The sequence below is a fragment of the Gekko japonicus genome, unplaced genomic scaffold (genome assembly GCF_001447785.1).
Source record: "Gekko japonicus isolate JY-2015 unplaced genomic scaffold, Gekko_japonicus_V1.1 scaffold344, whole genome shotgun sequence".
NCBI lineage: Eukaryota > Metazoa > Chordata > Lepidosauria > Squamata > Gekkonidae > Gekko > Gekko japonicus.
Genome location: NW_015174284.1, coordinates 349,852 through 366,639, shown reverse-complemented (window position 1 = coordinate 366,639; position 16,788 = coordinate 349,852). Strand labels below are relative to the sequence as shown.

The window sequence follows — 16,788 nt, the reverse complement described above, 5'->3', positions numbered from 1 at the left end:
ATAAAAGGGAGAAGGAAACTAGGACTTTCATTTTCCTCCACGTGAGAGGCTGAAGCAGATGGATGCTGGAGTAAGGATGGGGCTGTGGCTCAGTGGTAGAGCATCTGCTTGGCATGCAGAAGGTCCAGGTTTCCATTCCCAGCATCTCTAGTTAAAAGGATCAGGCAGTAAGTGATAAAAAACACTTCCAAGACTTGGAGAGCCACTGTCAATCTCAAGTAGACAATACTGACCTTAATGGACCAATGGTCCGATTCAGTGTAAGGCAGCTTCATATATGTCCATGTGATATGGCCTTAAAGGAGCAAATAAACAGCAATGAAAAAATTGGGAAATGCTTTTTTTGGGGGGGGGGGGGGAGAAGGAGAATTTTGAAAATTGGATTGTACCCCACCTTGAGCCCTGTTTGCAGAGGGACAGTCTAGAAACTGAATTTAATAAATAAAAATAATAATGAGTTTTTGGTGTGCCTTTCCTTCCAGGTTAAAAGATGTCAGTTTGCCTGAGCTGGGAGCTTCTGGGGTCCACGTAAGAATGCTTGCAGCACCTATCAATCCATCAGACATTAATATGATTCAAGGTAATTAGTGTGTGTGTATGTGCATGTGTGTATTGCTTTGCACAGAGTCAGATCCTCACTCATTTAGCTAAGTATTGTCTACTCGGACTTGCAGCAGCTGTCCAGGGTCTCAGGCAAAGAGACATTTTTCTAACACCTGCTACATGAACTCCTTTGAAGATTGCCAGGGATGGCACCTGGGACTTTTGAAATCTGCCTTCCATTCTCAGCAAGGAAGGCAGACCACTCATAAAGTGAATTTTCTGCATGCGGCTGCCAAACTCCTGCAGTCAAAACACTTTGTCCAAGCTGAACACCATGCCGGCTGAGGTCACACACAGATTTATAGGAACTGACTCTTTCTTGGCCATTCCTGTTTTACTGTAATAGCCACTGTGCCTCTCTGGAAACCAGAAGTTTTCTAAAGAGCTGCTTCAGATGCTACTTTTAAAAAAATACAACAGATTGTCCAAAAGTACTATGCATGTGTTGCAATGTGTGAACAAGTGTGAAAACAATGGGATGCTTGGCTGCAAAGTACAGAGATGCAGCGAATACATCTGCAGCATATTCATTTATCTTTATAAGCTGCCCTGACTCTGGATGGCCCAGGTTGGCCAGATCTTGTCAGCTCTTGGAAGCAAAGCAGGGTCAGCCCTGGTTAGTATTCAGATGGGAGACCACCAAGGAAATCAAGGGGTGCTCTGCAGAGGCAGGCAATGGCAAAACTACTTCTGAATGTCTCTTGTCTGAGAGCCCTACAGGGCTCACCATAAGTTGGCTGTGACTTGTCAGCACTCCCCATTTTTGCATAAGCTGTTAATGGGGTTGGCCAAGAGATGGAATCTTTTTATAGTTACCAAAGAAAGGTATGTCCAGCCATGCTGTTCTGAAGGCTGTGGAAGGTGGGGTGGCAGTTTCTGCAGATTCCCCTATCCCATTGTAACATCTTCTCTTTGCCCTTATACTGTCTTGCAGCCCCCAAGAACAAAAGTTTGGGTGGGGGACAAGGGAGGAATATGTGAGTGGCACCATGATGCAGAAGCAGCAAAGTCCATGGATCTTGTTATAGAAACCATTATCCAAAGCAACCCTGGAGAGCACTTTAAAGCCAACAATTGCTTGGAGATTCGTGGCACTCAGAGTGCAGTGGTTGTTCCAGGACCACAAAGACCAACCTTTGTGTGTGTGCGCGCGCGCGCACCTGGAAGTCAGGGCAGACTCTGGTGAGGCCTGGAGGATATTCAGAGAGGTGGCTGAGTAAAGCCTGCCCCTGTCCTCCCGACTGCTGGTATTGCAGGGAGGTCTCCCATCCAAGTACTTGCCCAGAATTGACCCTGCTCAGCTTCTGAGATCTGATGAGATCAAGCTTGCCTGGGCTATCCAGGTCAGGGCAAAGACCTACCTTTATATCCCTATTCTGCCATTGAAATTTAACCGAGTGACCTTGGGCCAGTGAACCTCACTCAGCCTAACCCTCCTCGCTCATTAAAATGGGGAGAGGGAACCACAGATACCACCCTGACAGAAAAGTGAGAGGGAAAAGGGTAATTTAGTTCTGATCACGTTGCAGGGTCGTACGCGGTTGTCCCAGACTTCCCTGCGGTTGGGGGGAATGAAGGAGTTGGACAAGTGGTGCAGATTGGCAGTAACGTGACCTCTCTGAAGCCAGGTGACTTGGTGATACCAGCAGATGCAGGACTCGGTGAGTGGAATTAATATTTAAAAAATATTTTAAAATACGTAAGGCAAAACCAAAAAAAGAACTGGAATATCTTCCCCACAGGTAAGTTGTGAAGAAAAGAAAACAAACACTTCCTTCCCTCCCCCTTCCCTTAGGACAGTTTCAGGAAGGTAACCATGTTGATCTGTAGTAGAAGAGCTAAATTTGAGTCCAGTGGCTCCACAGAGACCAGCAATATTTGGAGGAGTATAAGCATTCTAAAGTCAAAGCTCCCGTCATCAGATACAAGTCTGAATGGAGATCCCCGAGTCCTTATATCCCAGTCAAAAGGAGGAGTGTTGAAAAGAAGGGAGTCAGGATGCAGAAGTGCAGTGTGCATTGTAATCAGCTTGATGAATATGCATATGGCACCTTTGTGTCCTGACTGCCTTCTTTGTAACACCCCCCCCCCCAACCTTCCAACTGGGATATAAGGTCTTGGGGAACACCATTCCTATCTGTATGTGACAAAGGGAGCGTTGACTCTCCAAAACCTCGTTAGTCTCTGAGGTGCTACTGGACTCAGATTTAGCTCCCCCCTCTCAAGGACTTCCCTGATTTTTCCCAGCCTAATTCATCTGCAGAGATTTCCAGCACCTGGTGCACTGTCTTCAGCCACAGCTTGAGAATGTCAGAAGATAGGTTAGCAACCTCTTCATCCTTCCCATTGATTGAGAATGTGGGCATATAAGAAGGGAGATCCAGTGTCCTTTAGCAGGCCTGTAGCTACAGAGGGACTTTTGGGGCTCCACCCCCTTTCTTAAAGGCATAGCCCCACAAGAATTTATCATGTAAATGCTTTTTAAAATCATTTAAAAACATTTTTAAAATTTTAAGCAGACTGGGGTGCTGTAGCTGACTAATTCCCGCACTGAGCAAGGGGGTTGGAGTAGGTGGCCTCTAGGATCCCTTCTAACTCCTTGTCAAGAAACTGGTCTCCTTTAAGAGAGTCTTTCTGCCTAAGTGTTAGCTTTCTTGACTACAGAAGTCATCACCCCCAGCTGCCAGCTTGTTATCAGAATTGTTGCCTAGGCTGGCAGAAGTGATTAACGTGCAGCAGCTGAGAACTGTCATCTAAAGTGGCTGACTGCTTGCAATTTAGCGATCTAACCTGGTAACAGCTTTCTATAGGCTAAATGGCTTTTATTTTTATTTATTTTATTGCATTTATACCCCGCCCTCCCCACGAACGGGCTCAGGGCGGCTCACATAGGGCACTAAGTGCGTACAGTATACAAAATTACAAAATACAAAATTCAGAATTAAAACAGTTTAAAATCAATTCTACTGAGAACTTCAGCCCCACAAGCCACAAAATCCTGGCTAAGGTCATGTCCTTTAGTGGATGGTGTGTTGGACTTGACTCTTGGAGACCTGCCACATAATCCTTTTGCAGCCTTTGAGCAGGTTACTTGGGCCTATTTCTGACAGAAGTGTTTGGGCTGTACCACCAGAGCTGGGGGAGTTCACTATTTAGCAGTATTGGCTTTCTCTCCTACCCTTCCATCATAAGACTCGACACAGCCTTGTGATAGTTTTTATTTACTTCATTTCTTACCCTGCCTTTCTCCCTAGTGGGCCCTTCATATACTTTCAGCCTGACCTACCTCACAGGGTTGTTGTTGTTAGAAAACAGAGAAGGAGAGAATGATATTCTTAAGCCGCTTTGAGTCTCAACTTGGGGAGCAAAACAGGATACAAATAAATGCAAATGGGGACCCAAAGCAGCTTATATTTTATCTGCATGACAACCCAATGAGGTAAGTTAGGGGAAGTGTGTGAAAGGAAGCCAGCAAGGTTCCATGGCAGAGCGGGGATTCCAACCTGGGTCTCCTGGATCCTAGTCTGACACTGTAATGGCTGCAGCACAGCACACTGGATGTCTGTGGTTCCACCCAGGCATTGACCAGACCTAGACCCACTTATCTGTAGCATGGGGGCTACTTCATGTGCCATCTAGAGATCTCTTGGGACCAAATATTAGAACGTTATTCCCTCTCCTGAGGGTCCACAATGTAAAATTAACACTAAAATACTGAGAAGAGGAGGTGGGGCTGTTCAAATGTTGTAGCAAACTGCAGTGAATACAAACTGCAGTTCACAAAACAGCTACCGACCCTTGTTTGATGCCAGCCAGCAAAGCCCAGTTTTCTTGTGTTGTCTGAACGCTGACTGCCCAGCTAATGGGCAGATTGATGACAACGTTTGCAGTGATGTCTGACTTGCAACTTTTTAAACATGCAAACGTGTGTTGTTCCGATGAACAGTGGCTGTAGGAAGCAGCATACCCTTCTTGCTCTGATGGAAAACAACTTTTCTAGCATGTTCAGAAAAGCTATTGCAGGCCTGGGAATCCGGACCTGATCTGTGGAGTCCCAAGCCTGTGCCTGCTGTCTCTCACTCTAATGCCTGCATTTTCAAAAATGAGCTCACAAGGGCGAATTCTTCATGCCAGAGAAATGAAATTGTGAAGGGCATAAAAGACACCTGGGGCAGCGTTCTTTATTGTTGCTGCTGTCAGAAGTGAAGCGGCTGTGTTTGGCTCATTCCAGCTTCTTCCATATCACCAATTTTGTCACGGCGATCTCAAGTAATAGGATTTGGGGGCTTTACTACTTCAATATGCTCCAGGTGAAGACAGCAACTGCTGGAAACCATTCAGGCAGTGCCTCCCTGGTCGACTTGCAGAATCCGAGTAGGCTGTAGGGCATGATGGATTCCAACCAGAGAACCTTAATGTCTTTTGGTGGTGTGGTACAGTGTTCAGAGTCATACCAGCATCTGGGAGGCCTGGCATGCAATCCCCACTGGGCCATGATTCTCTTGGAGGGGGGGCACTTAGGGCCAGGGTCGTGGCTCAGTGGTAGAGCCAGGGCTTTTTTTGTAGAAAAAGCCCAGCAGGAACTCATTAGCATAATAGGCCACATCCAACAGCAGAAACTCATTCGCATATTAAGCCACACCCCATACATTCCCTTGGTTTGCCCAGGAAGGGAAGGGAAGGCAGTTTAAACTGCCTTTCCTTGGCCTGCCTGGGTGCCACGTGGCTGCAGGGAGCCCGGGAAAGCCGGTCCTTGGACAGGCTGGGGAAGGCACGGGGAGGCACCCTAGCCCACCTGCCTCGGAGTTGCTGGCGGGTTGCTCTCCAGGCCTTCTCTCTGTATCCACGCATGTAGAGGTTTTGGCTGTAGTGGGCGTGGCCAACTCTGAAGCCAGCTGGAACTCCGTTCCTGTGCGTTCCTGCCCAAAAATAGCCCTGGGTAGAGCATCTGCTTGGCATGCAGACGGTCTTATGTCAATCCCTGGCATCTCCAGTTAAAGGATCTGGCAGTAGGTGATGTGAAAGGCCTCTGCCTGAGACCTTGGAGAGCTGCTGCCAGTCTGAGAAAACAATTATTGACCTTGATGGTCAATATTCAGAATATGGCAGCTTCATATGTGTTCATGTGTATATCACAGGGCTGTACTGTGCATGAAATGATATAGACCCATGTACCTCTCTGAGCTTTTCAGAGGAAGAGAGGGATACCAGTGTACTAGACAGAACTTCACATTTGCCCTCTTGAGAGCCAGTATGGTGTAGTGGTTAAGTAAAGTAAAGGTTCCCTTGCTCGAAAGCCAGTCGAGTCCGACTCTAGGGTTGCGGTGCTCATCTCCGTTTCAAAGCCGGAGTACATGGACTCTATTCTGGGAGAACTGGGTTTGATTCCCCACTCCTCCACTTGCACCTGCTGGATGACCTTGGGCAAGCCATAGTTCTGGCACAGCTGTTCTTGAAAAGAGCAGTTTCTCTCAGAGCTCTCTCAGCCCCACCTACCTCACAGGGTGTCTGTTGTGGGGAGGGGAAGGGAAAGGAGTTTGTAAGCTACTCTGAGACTCCTTTGGGTAGTGAAGGGCATGGTATAAATCCAATCTCTTCTTTTTTTCTCTTATGAGGGGTTGTTTGGATTTGAGACCCAAGATCCTGCTCAAAAACATCCTAAAGAATGACTCCAAGAGATATATCTGGGACTTAAGCAAAGCTTGAGCCTTCATTAGCTGTCTAAAACACAGCCAGTTAGGTGTAGTGGTTAAGAGTAGTGGACTCGAATCTGGAGAACCAGGTGTGATTCCCCACTCCTCTACTTGCAGCCAGCTGGGTGACCTTGGGCCAGTCACAGAGCTCTCAGCCCAAAAAAATAAACCTAACTCGCCAAAAAAAGAGCTAGAACTTCAAGCTGACAGAGAAGCTTAGGATCTCCTGTCTATGCTACACCCACTGCCATATGATAATAATTAACTCGTCTAAAGGCAGAGAAAGAAACAACATTACTGTTGTTGGCACACATGATAAGAACATAAGAGAAGTCATGTTGGATCAGTGGTCAAAACCCAGGGGTCACGGTGCTTCCTACAGCCACAGTTAATCAGAACAACACACACATTCTCATGATCTTTTACTTCCGGAGCCTTTAATGTGTTTCTCTTAGACCTTTTTTTTAAACTTGGAAATTTGTAACTGGTTAGTTACAGCAGCTTCTAAATTGGTCTTGTGCCTCATCCTGTGCTTCAGGGACCTGGCGAACAGAGGCAGTATTCGAGGAGGAGAAGCTGCTGAAAATGCCCCCAGATATCCCACTGTTGAGCGCAGCCACCTTGGGAGTCAACCCCTGCACAGCTTTTCGGATGCTGTCCGACTTTGTGACCTTGAAACCGGGTAGGTATTTGGCAGAGCTCTGGCTTTCTTTCTTTTTTAAGTGAATCCTTGGCCAAGTATTATTTTCTCTAGCTTTGGGGACAAGAACCAGTGGTTGATTTGTTACTTGGGTACCTGTGTGGCTATAGCAGAAGCATCGGGTGACAAAAGGAACTGATGGTTTTAGTTTAAGGTGTGGGGAGGGAGGAGAGTTGCTCATAACAACATAGCTCTGGTCAACAAAGCTGCTGTTATTACCAAGGGGCCCTTGAGGCAGAGCCAGATGCTGAGAAGGAGCAGCAGTGATCATTGTGTGCCCCCTTCCGGAACGACCAGGGCTCCCTGTGCGGGATTCTTTAGACACACAACACTCAGCTTATTATTACTTGCGCAACCAGCTGTATAAAGCTGGGACATGCTCTCACTTTACAGGGATGGAAACGCTGCTGGGATTTTCAGTGAGGACAACGGGAGGAACTGTGGGAGCACAGATGACTAGGAGCACATTGGCTCGCCCTCCTTGTTGAATCTCAGCTGCAAGACCATGCAGAAAAGGCACTCTTAGTGGCTGCTTCTGGGCTATGCATTTCATCCCCCCCCCCTTTTGCTAAAACTAGCACCTAAGCATCTTCCAGATGTGGTGCAGGATTTCTTCCCCTTCCCCAGGTGACTTTTGGTGGCCAGGAATGGAGAGGGAATAGAAAGAAATGAAGGCAGTTTGTTCTTACCGGCGGCCTGAATAGCCTAGCTTAGCCTGAACTTGTCAGATTTTGGAAGCTAAGCAAAGTCAGTCCTGATTAGCACTTGGATGGGAGACCACCAAGGAAGTCCAGGGTTGCTGCTATGCAGAGGCAGGCGCAATGGCAAGCCACCTCATTTCTGCCAGTTTGGAGTAGTGGTTAAGTGTGCAGACTCTAATCTGGGAGAACCAGGTTTGATTCCCCACTCCTCCACTTGCAGCTGCTGGATGACCTTGGGCAAGCCACAGTTCTGTCAGAGCTGTTCTCTCAGAGCTTTCTCAGCCCCACCTACCTCACAGGGTGTCTGTTGTGGGGAGGGGAAGGGAAAGGAGATTGTAAGCCACTCAGACTCCGAGTGAAGGGCGGGGTATAAATTCAATCTCCTCCTCTTCATCATCATCATCTCTTGCCTTCAAAAACTTATGGGGGTCGCCATAAGTTTGCTGTGACTTGACGGCACTTTACCCAAACACACACTCACGTTACATGCCTGTAGTCTTTAGGAGGAGACGGGCTATAAATAAAATACCTTTTGTCCTGCCAGTCACAAACGTTTCCCTTCTTCATTGTGCGCTCTCCTTCTCCATCCACCTCATCACATGTACACCCGAAGGTTCTTTTTCATTTGTTACCAATTAGTGATTATTTTAACCTCAGCGTCGATACTAACGATCACCACTGCCCATAGAACTAACAAGAGCCAAGTTGTTTTTCCCTTGCTAGAAATAATCTTGGTGCAGTGACCAGGTGACTGAACCACTTCCTCACTTCTAGATCGGGCCGTCCAAATAAGGAATAAAGGATGGTGATGAATTGGCGTTTGGGGTAGTGGTTAAGAGTGCAGACTCTAATCTGGGAGAACCGGGTTTGATTTCCCACTCCTCCACATGCAGCTGCTGGTGTGACCTTGGGTCAGTCACAAGTTCTGTCAGAGCTGTTCTCTCAAGGGCAGTCCTCAAGAGAGCTCTCTTAGCACCACCCACCTCACTGGGTGTCTGTTGTGGGGAGGGGAATGGAAAAGAGATTGTAAGCTGCTCTGAAACTCCTTTAGGTAGTGAAGGGTGGGGTATAAATCCAGTCTCTTCTTCTTCCACTGTATGGCTACTCCTTCCTTCCTGTCTTCTGCAGCTGTTTTGAGAATGAAAGATAACGAGCAAGTTTAAAGCTAGAGCCGCATCTGTTTGTCTGCAGGAGATGCTGTCATTCAAAACGCAGCCAACAGCGGAGCGGGACAGGCTGTCATCCAGATTGCTGCAGCCAAGGGTATCAAAACAATAAATGTGGTCAGAGATAGGTGAGTGTATTGCAGAACTTCTCTGTAGATTAATCGCCTCTTCAGAGGTCTTGGAGCCACCCTGCGTTTTGACCCTGTCCAGCTCCCTTAGTTAACTGCTTCAGTCTAGCGAGGAGGGGGATTCCCAACTCATGTTTTAGCAAGTGATATATTCCGCTATAAGTGCAATAACGTCTACTTCCCTTCTTCTTGGAGTTGTTTTCGCCAACTTTTTTGGGGTGTCCTCCATTTTAACGCTTTATTTTCATATACAATCGCTTTCTCCCCAGCTCTGAAAATCGCTTTATGCTGTTTAATCGCTTAGATGCTCATGGATATCTCCCACAACAGGCCTGTACGCTTAAAAATAAAGTCTTTCAGAAATGTCTCCCCCCCCCCCCCCTTTTTTTAAAGCGTCAGAGAGACATCCCTCTCCCAGCACAATTGCTTAAGAGGTTTCGGGGGGGATTTCGCTTCAAAGTATCCGTTTACAATAGTTTCTCTCCCCCCCCCCCTCCGCTTATGTAAATGCATCTGAGAGGCGTCCCTCTCTCAGCACAGTTCCGATCACTCAAAACGTTTTTCCTTTTTGGGGGGGATTTTCTCTTCTGAAGACAATTCGCTCATTTTAACTCACAGTTCGCTCCTTAACTCACAGTTCATTGTTGGTCTTTATCTTGACCACGCTCTTCATCGCTCCTCCACTAGATCTACTGCGCTTAACCGGATAAACATAGCTTATGGCCTCACTGAGAGGACACAGTCAGCAGGAGGGACGGTCAGGGCGGAGGGGAGCCTCCATCTCCCTGCAGGTAGCAGGAAAAGAGGCTCACCCTCAAAAGCCCTGTGGCCTGGGAGTTCCCCCCGAACCCCCGTGGAGGTGCCGATCCAGCGGCACCTCTCCTCCCCGCTGCTGTACCGTACACCCCGCCTCCCAGGGCTGACCTGGATGGCCATGGCTAACCTGATCTTGTAAGGTAAGCTGGGTCAGCCCTGGTTAGTATTTGGATGGGAGATCACCAAGAAAGTCTGGGGTCGCTATGCAGAGGCAGGCAATGGCAAACCACCTCTGTTCCTCTCTTACCTTGAAAACCTCGTGGGAAAGCCTTGGGTACTTAATCTGAAGAACAGTGTCTCTTTTTTCCCCCTTCTCCACTCCAGCTCATCTCCTGTTTTCAATTTCCTGCTTTACTCCTTATCTCTGTTTCAGAATGTAAGCCTGCAAGAAGGGCATCCAAGTAACTTGTTCTACGCACAATATTGTAATAATATTTTTAATATTGCACCAGCTATTAATAATAATCATCATGGCTGTGGTGCAAAATAGAATTTGCTCTTTTATCTCAACATGGGGGAGGGTCTCACTCTGGCTCCATAGTTTTTGGTAATTTTACAACTGTGTACCGGTCTTTGGGTCACGTCAGCCAGAGGTGAACATGGGAATGTTGGTTAAAAGGGATATTTCTGGGGAAGAAAAGCTATAGCTCAGTGGTAAAGCAGATGCTTTGCATGCAAGGTCTTGGGTTCGATCCCCAACGTCTCCAGTTAAAGGATCTTGAGGAGAAGATACTGAGAGAGACCTTCCAATGGCCAAAACCTTGGAGAATTATTTCTAGTTAGAATAAGTAATATTGTGTTAAATGGCCCAATGGCCCAGTTCAGTAGAAAGCAGCTTCATATGTTCACAGCAGAGTGCTGTGAAGGTCTTGCCCAGTGTTTATAATTCCAGTTTCTCGAGCAGAATGTGCCTGAAGCCCAGCTGAGCAACCGGGCAGTGGGGTCCGCAGCATACCAGGAGTGCAGGAGAGTAGAAGAATGACTTTCTTCTCTCAGTGCTTGTAGGCATGCAGGTGTCTGCTCATGAGAGCAAGAATTCTCACAGCAATGAAGCCTTTCGGGCCAACAACATCCTTCCCTTTCCTTCTGTGCAGCTTGGCCTGGTTAACATCAAGTGTCAGCTTCATCTGGATCCCTTTTATTTGTTCTTCCTTGCCAGACCCAACCTCCAGGAGCTTGTAGACAGGTTGAAATCCCTTGGGGCTGATCACGTCATCACAGAAGAGGCATTGAGAAAGCCAGAAACAAAAGACTTGCTTCAGGTATTAAGCATGAATCAAGTTTGTTTGGGAACCAAGGGAAAACTGAATTACCATGACAAATCAGATCATCTAGTATCAGTCCCTGACAGTGGGCACATTCACACATGCTGAATAATGCACTTTCAGTCCACTGTCTGTTCACTTCTGTGATTTTTTTGGTAAGTGGATTTTCCCATTTCACACATGAAATCCAGTTGCAAAGTAATCTGAAAGTGCATTATTCAACATGTGTGAAAGTGCCCAGTGTCTTGGAGAAAGATGCTGAGGGGTGGCCAGTGATGATGAGATAGATGTATTTAGGTAGTTGCTATGTCCCGCTCAGAAACATAGATTAACATCTTGTATACTCTTAGTCTGATTCACGGCTCCCATATAAGATGAGCTTTGCTGGATCAAACCAAAGATGCATCTACTTCCTGATTCCAACCTAGTGATCCCTGGGCCTACAAACAGGGCACAGAGGTCTAAGCCCCTGTGGTGTTGCCCACCTGCCATTTAACTTTCCTGGCTAATAATCAGCAGTAGACCTCTCCTCCTTGAACAAAAATAATTTCCTTTCCGGAGGCTGCCTTATTTTGCATTTGGTCAAATCTCGTGGAGACTTGACAGTGATCAACCCTGGTTAATCTTCTTTGCCAAGCAAAATCTATCTAGGGTGTGGATCTCCTTTGAGACTGCAGGAATCCCGGCCCCAGAGGGTGGGAACCTTATTGCCAAGCGAGACTTTGAGGGAGTAATGGAGAAGAAGAGGGTGGTCAAAGGCTGGAATGTCATCTCCATATGCAAAGGTGGTATACTTCAGAATGTTAGTTGCTTGGGGCTTCATAGTGGGGCAGCTCTGCCCTTTGTGCCGTGTTTGTTAGTTTCTCAAAAACATCTGGTTGGCTGCTGTAGAAAATGGAATGCTGGACTAGATGGATGCCAAGGTCATAGTTTGCCTGGGCTGGCCCTGGATGTGTCACCACACCTAGTAAATTTGGAATTGTTTGCTTCCATTCCGAAAAGGTTGGGAACCACTGACTTAGGAGACCTGTAACCATACTGTAAAAAGGTAGGGGGAGCTGAAAGCAGCCATGAGGCTGGGGAATTTGCCCTTCTCCTGATGCAAATCAACAGCAGCGTTCTCTCAAGCTACCACTTACCTGCTAGGAAAACATGTGCATGTTCCTGTATGTTACCTATACAGGCTTCCCAACCCGTATGGCAAATAGCAGCTTCCTGGTGGGGGCAGGGGGGCAATCAAGAAAGTGGTTGGGGTGGGAAGATTAGAAACCCTTTCCCCTAGCACAGCCCCAAACCAAATATTTAGCAATTGGTGGGAAGTACTAATCAGAGGCCTCTTGGGTCAGTAAATACTCCAGCACCACCTTGTTAATTCTTCCCTTATGAGCAAAACCTTTGAGAACAGGAATGGGAGAAATTAACTTGTTTCTCTGTAAACACCTTTTTTTCCCTCTTGTTACCCAGAAAATCCCTAAGCCCCTATTAGCACTGGATGCTGTGGGAGGGAAAAGTGCCACAGAGATGCTGCGCCATCTCCAGTAAGTCGAGCCGCTTGCCTGTTACTTGCTAGAGGCCTTTCTTTTTTCAGAGGTTACAGACTCACCCAAGCTGCAGTGGGGAAAGGAAGCTTTAATGGATGGGTGTGTCATTTGTGAGCCCTTTTGATCAGGAAGGGGGGAAGAAAGTTGTGGGTGACCTAAAAATCTTACAGCAAGTGGATTGTTAAAAAAACAAAACCTTCATGGGGCAGAGATCCACCTCACAATTCAAACACCTTCCAGTCATTTGAAGCTTTATTGCAAAAGCTCAACTTGGGTATCACTGGAAGTTGCAGAGGTATGACCAGTCAGAAAAATGCCTCGTTTGCTAAAGGGAGACTGAAATTCCAGTGGAAACTGTCTTACTGGCATATGGGAGAGGAAAATGTGAACTTTGTGCCTCCAGGGGAGTGCAGTTCCCAATCTGCGGAGCAGCCACAAGACTCCACTCTGCACGCCTTCGCTTTTTAGATTTTGCTGCAACATAAGGGTGCACTGTGCAAGAAGATATGTGCCTTAAGGAGTTTACAATTTTAAATACATACTGATACTTGGGAGATAATGTTTTTGGCTAGGTTGTATTCCTCAATGGCTAAGGCTACAGGAGAGAACCTTTAGGGTCTACCAGGATCTACAGGCATAGTACATTTTTAGACAGGCAAAATTTGGCAGATTTGAAGATTTTAGTCTCTAGCTGTTACAGTTCTTTCTGAAGAGAAATAGGCTCCTTAAAGGATAACATTTAGACCACAAAGATAGATTCAGGTTGGGTAGCTGTGTTGGTCTAAAGCAGCAGAACAAAGTTTGAGTCCAATGGCACCTTTAAGACCAACAAAATGTTTTATTTAAGGTGTACGAAAGCTTACAGCTTAAATAAAACCTTGTTGGTCTTAAAGGTGCCATTGGACTCAAACTTTGTTCATTTCGACCACAAGTATGTGAATTTTGGGGGGTGAGTGTGCTTTTTTGTTCCTGCCCTGCCTCGCTTTCCCACTGCGTGTCTAATTTTTACACTGTGAATCCTTGGGGGTGGTAACAGCATTTCAATATTTGGTCCCTGGACATGGTCTGAAAGCATGTGACATGGTGGGTTTGTAGAAGCTAAGCCAGTCTGGATCTGGCTAGTGGTTGGGATGGGGGACCTTCAGGGAACCTCATGTTGACAGCCTTGGTTCCATGGTGGAAGAAGCTGTTGGTCATACTTGCATGGCACTGTTAGGTGTTACCCACTGAGCAAAGATGGCATAGAGATGGAGGCAGTTGGCCAGTAACTCAGGAAGCTGGCCGGAAGAGTACGCCAAAGGCCTGATCAGAGAGAATAGGCTTGCGGTCTGGAACCGGTTGTCTGTCTCTTTTTGCTCCCTAACTTCATTTGACTCCTCCAATAGGTATAAAGGGACCATGGTTACCTATGGTGGGATGTCAAAGCAGCCTGTGACGATTCCCATGGTGAGTAGCTGTAAGATTTCTGGTTCCCTTGCTTTCTTTTAAACTTTATTTATCCTCTCTCACATAGCCATTTGTGTGTTTCTTGCAGTGTGGCTGTATTGGCTAGAGTATCAGAGTAGGATCTGAGAGGCCCGGGTCTGAATCCCCTTGTCTGGGAAGAAATAAAAATTTGCCCCACTCAAGGAATGCAGGCCAGTATTTGTGGTTCACTCCACCTCTGCTTTATCCTCATAACAGCCCTGTGAGGTAGATTAGGCTGAGTGAGCGTCATTGGGGGGGTGGAGTGCCATGAACTTGGCTTTCTGTGCTCCTCATGGGACATACTGACTGCTACGTCACACCGATGCTCGACCTGCATGAATTCGTTCCCATTGTATTTGCCCTTTGTTGTGGCTCAGCCACTCACCACCACCCCAGAAACCATGTCGTTCTAAGACTCAAATAGGCTCCTAAAGAAAAATCTAGTTCAGGGGTCCCCTATGTGGTGCCTGTGGGCGCCATGGCACAGATTTCGTGGTGACTGCTAAGCATTTTTAGAAAGTGGGCAAAGCTTTTGCCCAGCAGGGCTTCTGATTGGCCATTGGAGATCTGATTGGCTATGCAGATTTTTGAAAATGTTGCTTTGGCAGCTGCTGCCACCACAGCACTGCGTGACTGAAGGTAAGCTGTGACAGCAGCCATTTTGTGGCTGGCTCCGCCTCCTGCAGTAGCTATTTTGTGGCTGTGCCTGCCACATGGTGCCCCTGAGCTCAGAAAGGTTGGGAACCCCTGCTCTGTTCCAACACTTCTTCAGTGAGCTGTAATTCTGCTTGCTTCTGCAGAGTGCACTGATTTTTAAGGACATACGGCTTCGTGGTTTTTGGATGACCCAGTGGAAGAGAGACAACGCCCAGAGTAAGTGGTTGCACGGATTACTGGTGTTTCTAAGGGCAGCCCAAAAGAGGATGTCAAAAGGCTACTTTCAGATTGTCTATAAAAACAAGCAAAAGCAGCCCCCAGGTTTTAGGACATTCCTTTGACTGAGCTTACCACTGGCATTCAGAGTCTGATCCTAGTATCTGAGCTAGATTCGAATCGAGTAGCACGTTAAAGACCAACAAGATTTCCAGTGTCTAAGCGTTCAAGAGTCAAAGCCCCCTTTGTCAGATACATTCGTCAGAAGGGAGCTTTGACTCTCAAAAGCTTATATCCCGTAAACCTTGCTGGTCTCTTAAGGTGCTACTGGGACTCAAACTCAGCTTTTCTACTGCAGACCGACACAGCTACCTCCAAAACTGTGCTAGTAGCTGAGAGCTTTCTGAAGACCCCAGCGTTTCAAGAGGATATCCTGTCTGTGCCAGAGCACCAAGGAGGCTTACTGAAAAAACAGGAAGTTGGCTTCTAACTACATCCAGGGATTGGAAAGTTGTGTTACTGTGCCATGAATTGCAAAGCCTGGCAGCTTCTTAGAATCCCAAGATTTATGACCCAGCTTAGTTGCATCCTATTTGACATTGTTGGGTGAATAAAAAAAACAATATTTCAAGTATGTAGGGAGATTTTGCAAGGGAGAAAAAATGCTCTGAAAGGTGCTTCTGGTAGCCAATAAATGGACAATATCTCCCTGTTTCTTCCTTATGGATCTTCACCCCTGGGCCACTGGCCATACTTCCTTTTTGCAAACATATGCACTCATGCACATTCCTATCTCTGTGTCCCTTTTCTTCCTTCTGCCATTGCCAATCTCAGAAAAAAGTCTCTGACAAAACCATAAATTTCATATTGTATTATAATCCTTGCCCTGACTTGGATGGCCCAGGCTAGCTCGATCTCACCAGGTATTGAGAGCTAAGCAGGGTCAGCCATGGTTAGTTTCGGATAGGAGACCACCAAGGAAGTCCAGAGCTGCTACGCAGAGGAAGGCAATGGCAAACCACCTCTGAATGTCTCTTGCCTTGAAAACTCTCCAGGGTTGCTGTGAGTTGGCTGCAACCTGATGGCACTTCACACACCTCTGAAACTAAAGCAAGTTAGTCAAGTCAACATGATGGGTATCTGCCTGTATGGAGGAAATGGAACCCGACACAGAAGGACTTTACTTTTTATTCCAATAGACATTGTTCTTTTTCCAGAATTGATATGATTTGGATGTCAGAAGAATTGTCAATGAAAACACATAAAATTGAAATTTTGCCAAGATGTAATTCTGACCACAACCCTGTTTTATGGACTTCTATAGAAAGGAACAAATCCTTTCTTTGGAGAATTAATGAAGATTTGTTGGATAAAAAAGGAAGAAACAAAGCGATTTTTCCAACAAAATCTGAACAAAGAGATCCCAATCCAGGTGGTGTGGGATGCATATAAAGCAGTGATGAGAGGGATTCTCATCTCTCAAAATGTGAAGCAAAAAAAGGAAAAATTCCAAAAATATGCAGAAGTGTTGGAAAAAATAGCCCAAAAAGAAAAAGAATTAAAAAAGAAACCTGAATTACTGAATGGCCAAATTCAAAAAGAAGAAGTGAGGAAGGCAATTGAAGAAGCGAAGTTGGGGAAAGCGCCAGGACCGGACGGATTTACTGCAAAGTTTTATAAAAAAATGAAAGAAGAAATTGTTCCGGCCATGGAAGCTTTATCCAATGAAATACGTGAGAGTAAGAAGGTGCCGGACTCTTGGAAGGAGGCAATTATTTCATTAATACCAAAGGAAGGACAAGAACCAACAAATGTGAAGAATTATAGGCCAATTT

At 46.4% G+C, this 16,788-nt stretch overlaps 1 protein-coding gene across 2 annotated transcripts in view; it reads left to right on the top strand.

Annotated features, from left to right (window-relative positions):
- Positions 1–16,788, top strand: part of MECR (mitochondrial trans-2-enoyl-CoA reductase) — a 76,846-nt gene that overhangs the window by 32,477 nt on the left and 27,581 nt on the right. For both annotated transcript variants that reach the window (XM_015423949.1, XM_015423948.1), the window contains exons 2-9: positions 483–580; positions 2,133–2,264; positions 6,835–6,978; positions 8,889–8,991; positions 10,967–11,069; positions 12,537–12,610; positions 13,999–14,059; positions 14,881–14,953. In XM_015423949.1, coding sequence (XP_015279435.1) covers positions 483–580; positions 2,133–2,264; positions 6,835–6,978; positions 8,889–8,991; positions 10,967–11,069; positions 12,537–12,610; positions 13,999–14,059; positions 14,881–14,953 — 788 coding nt within the window. The remainder of the gene's footprint in view (positions 1–482; positions 581–2,132; positions 2,265–6,834; positions 6,979–8,888; positions 8,992–10,966; positions 11,070–12,536; positions 12,611–13,998; positions 14,060–14,880; positions 14,954–16,788) is intronic.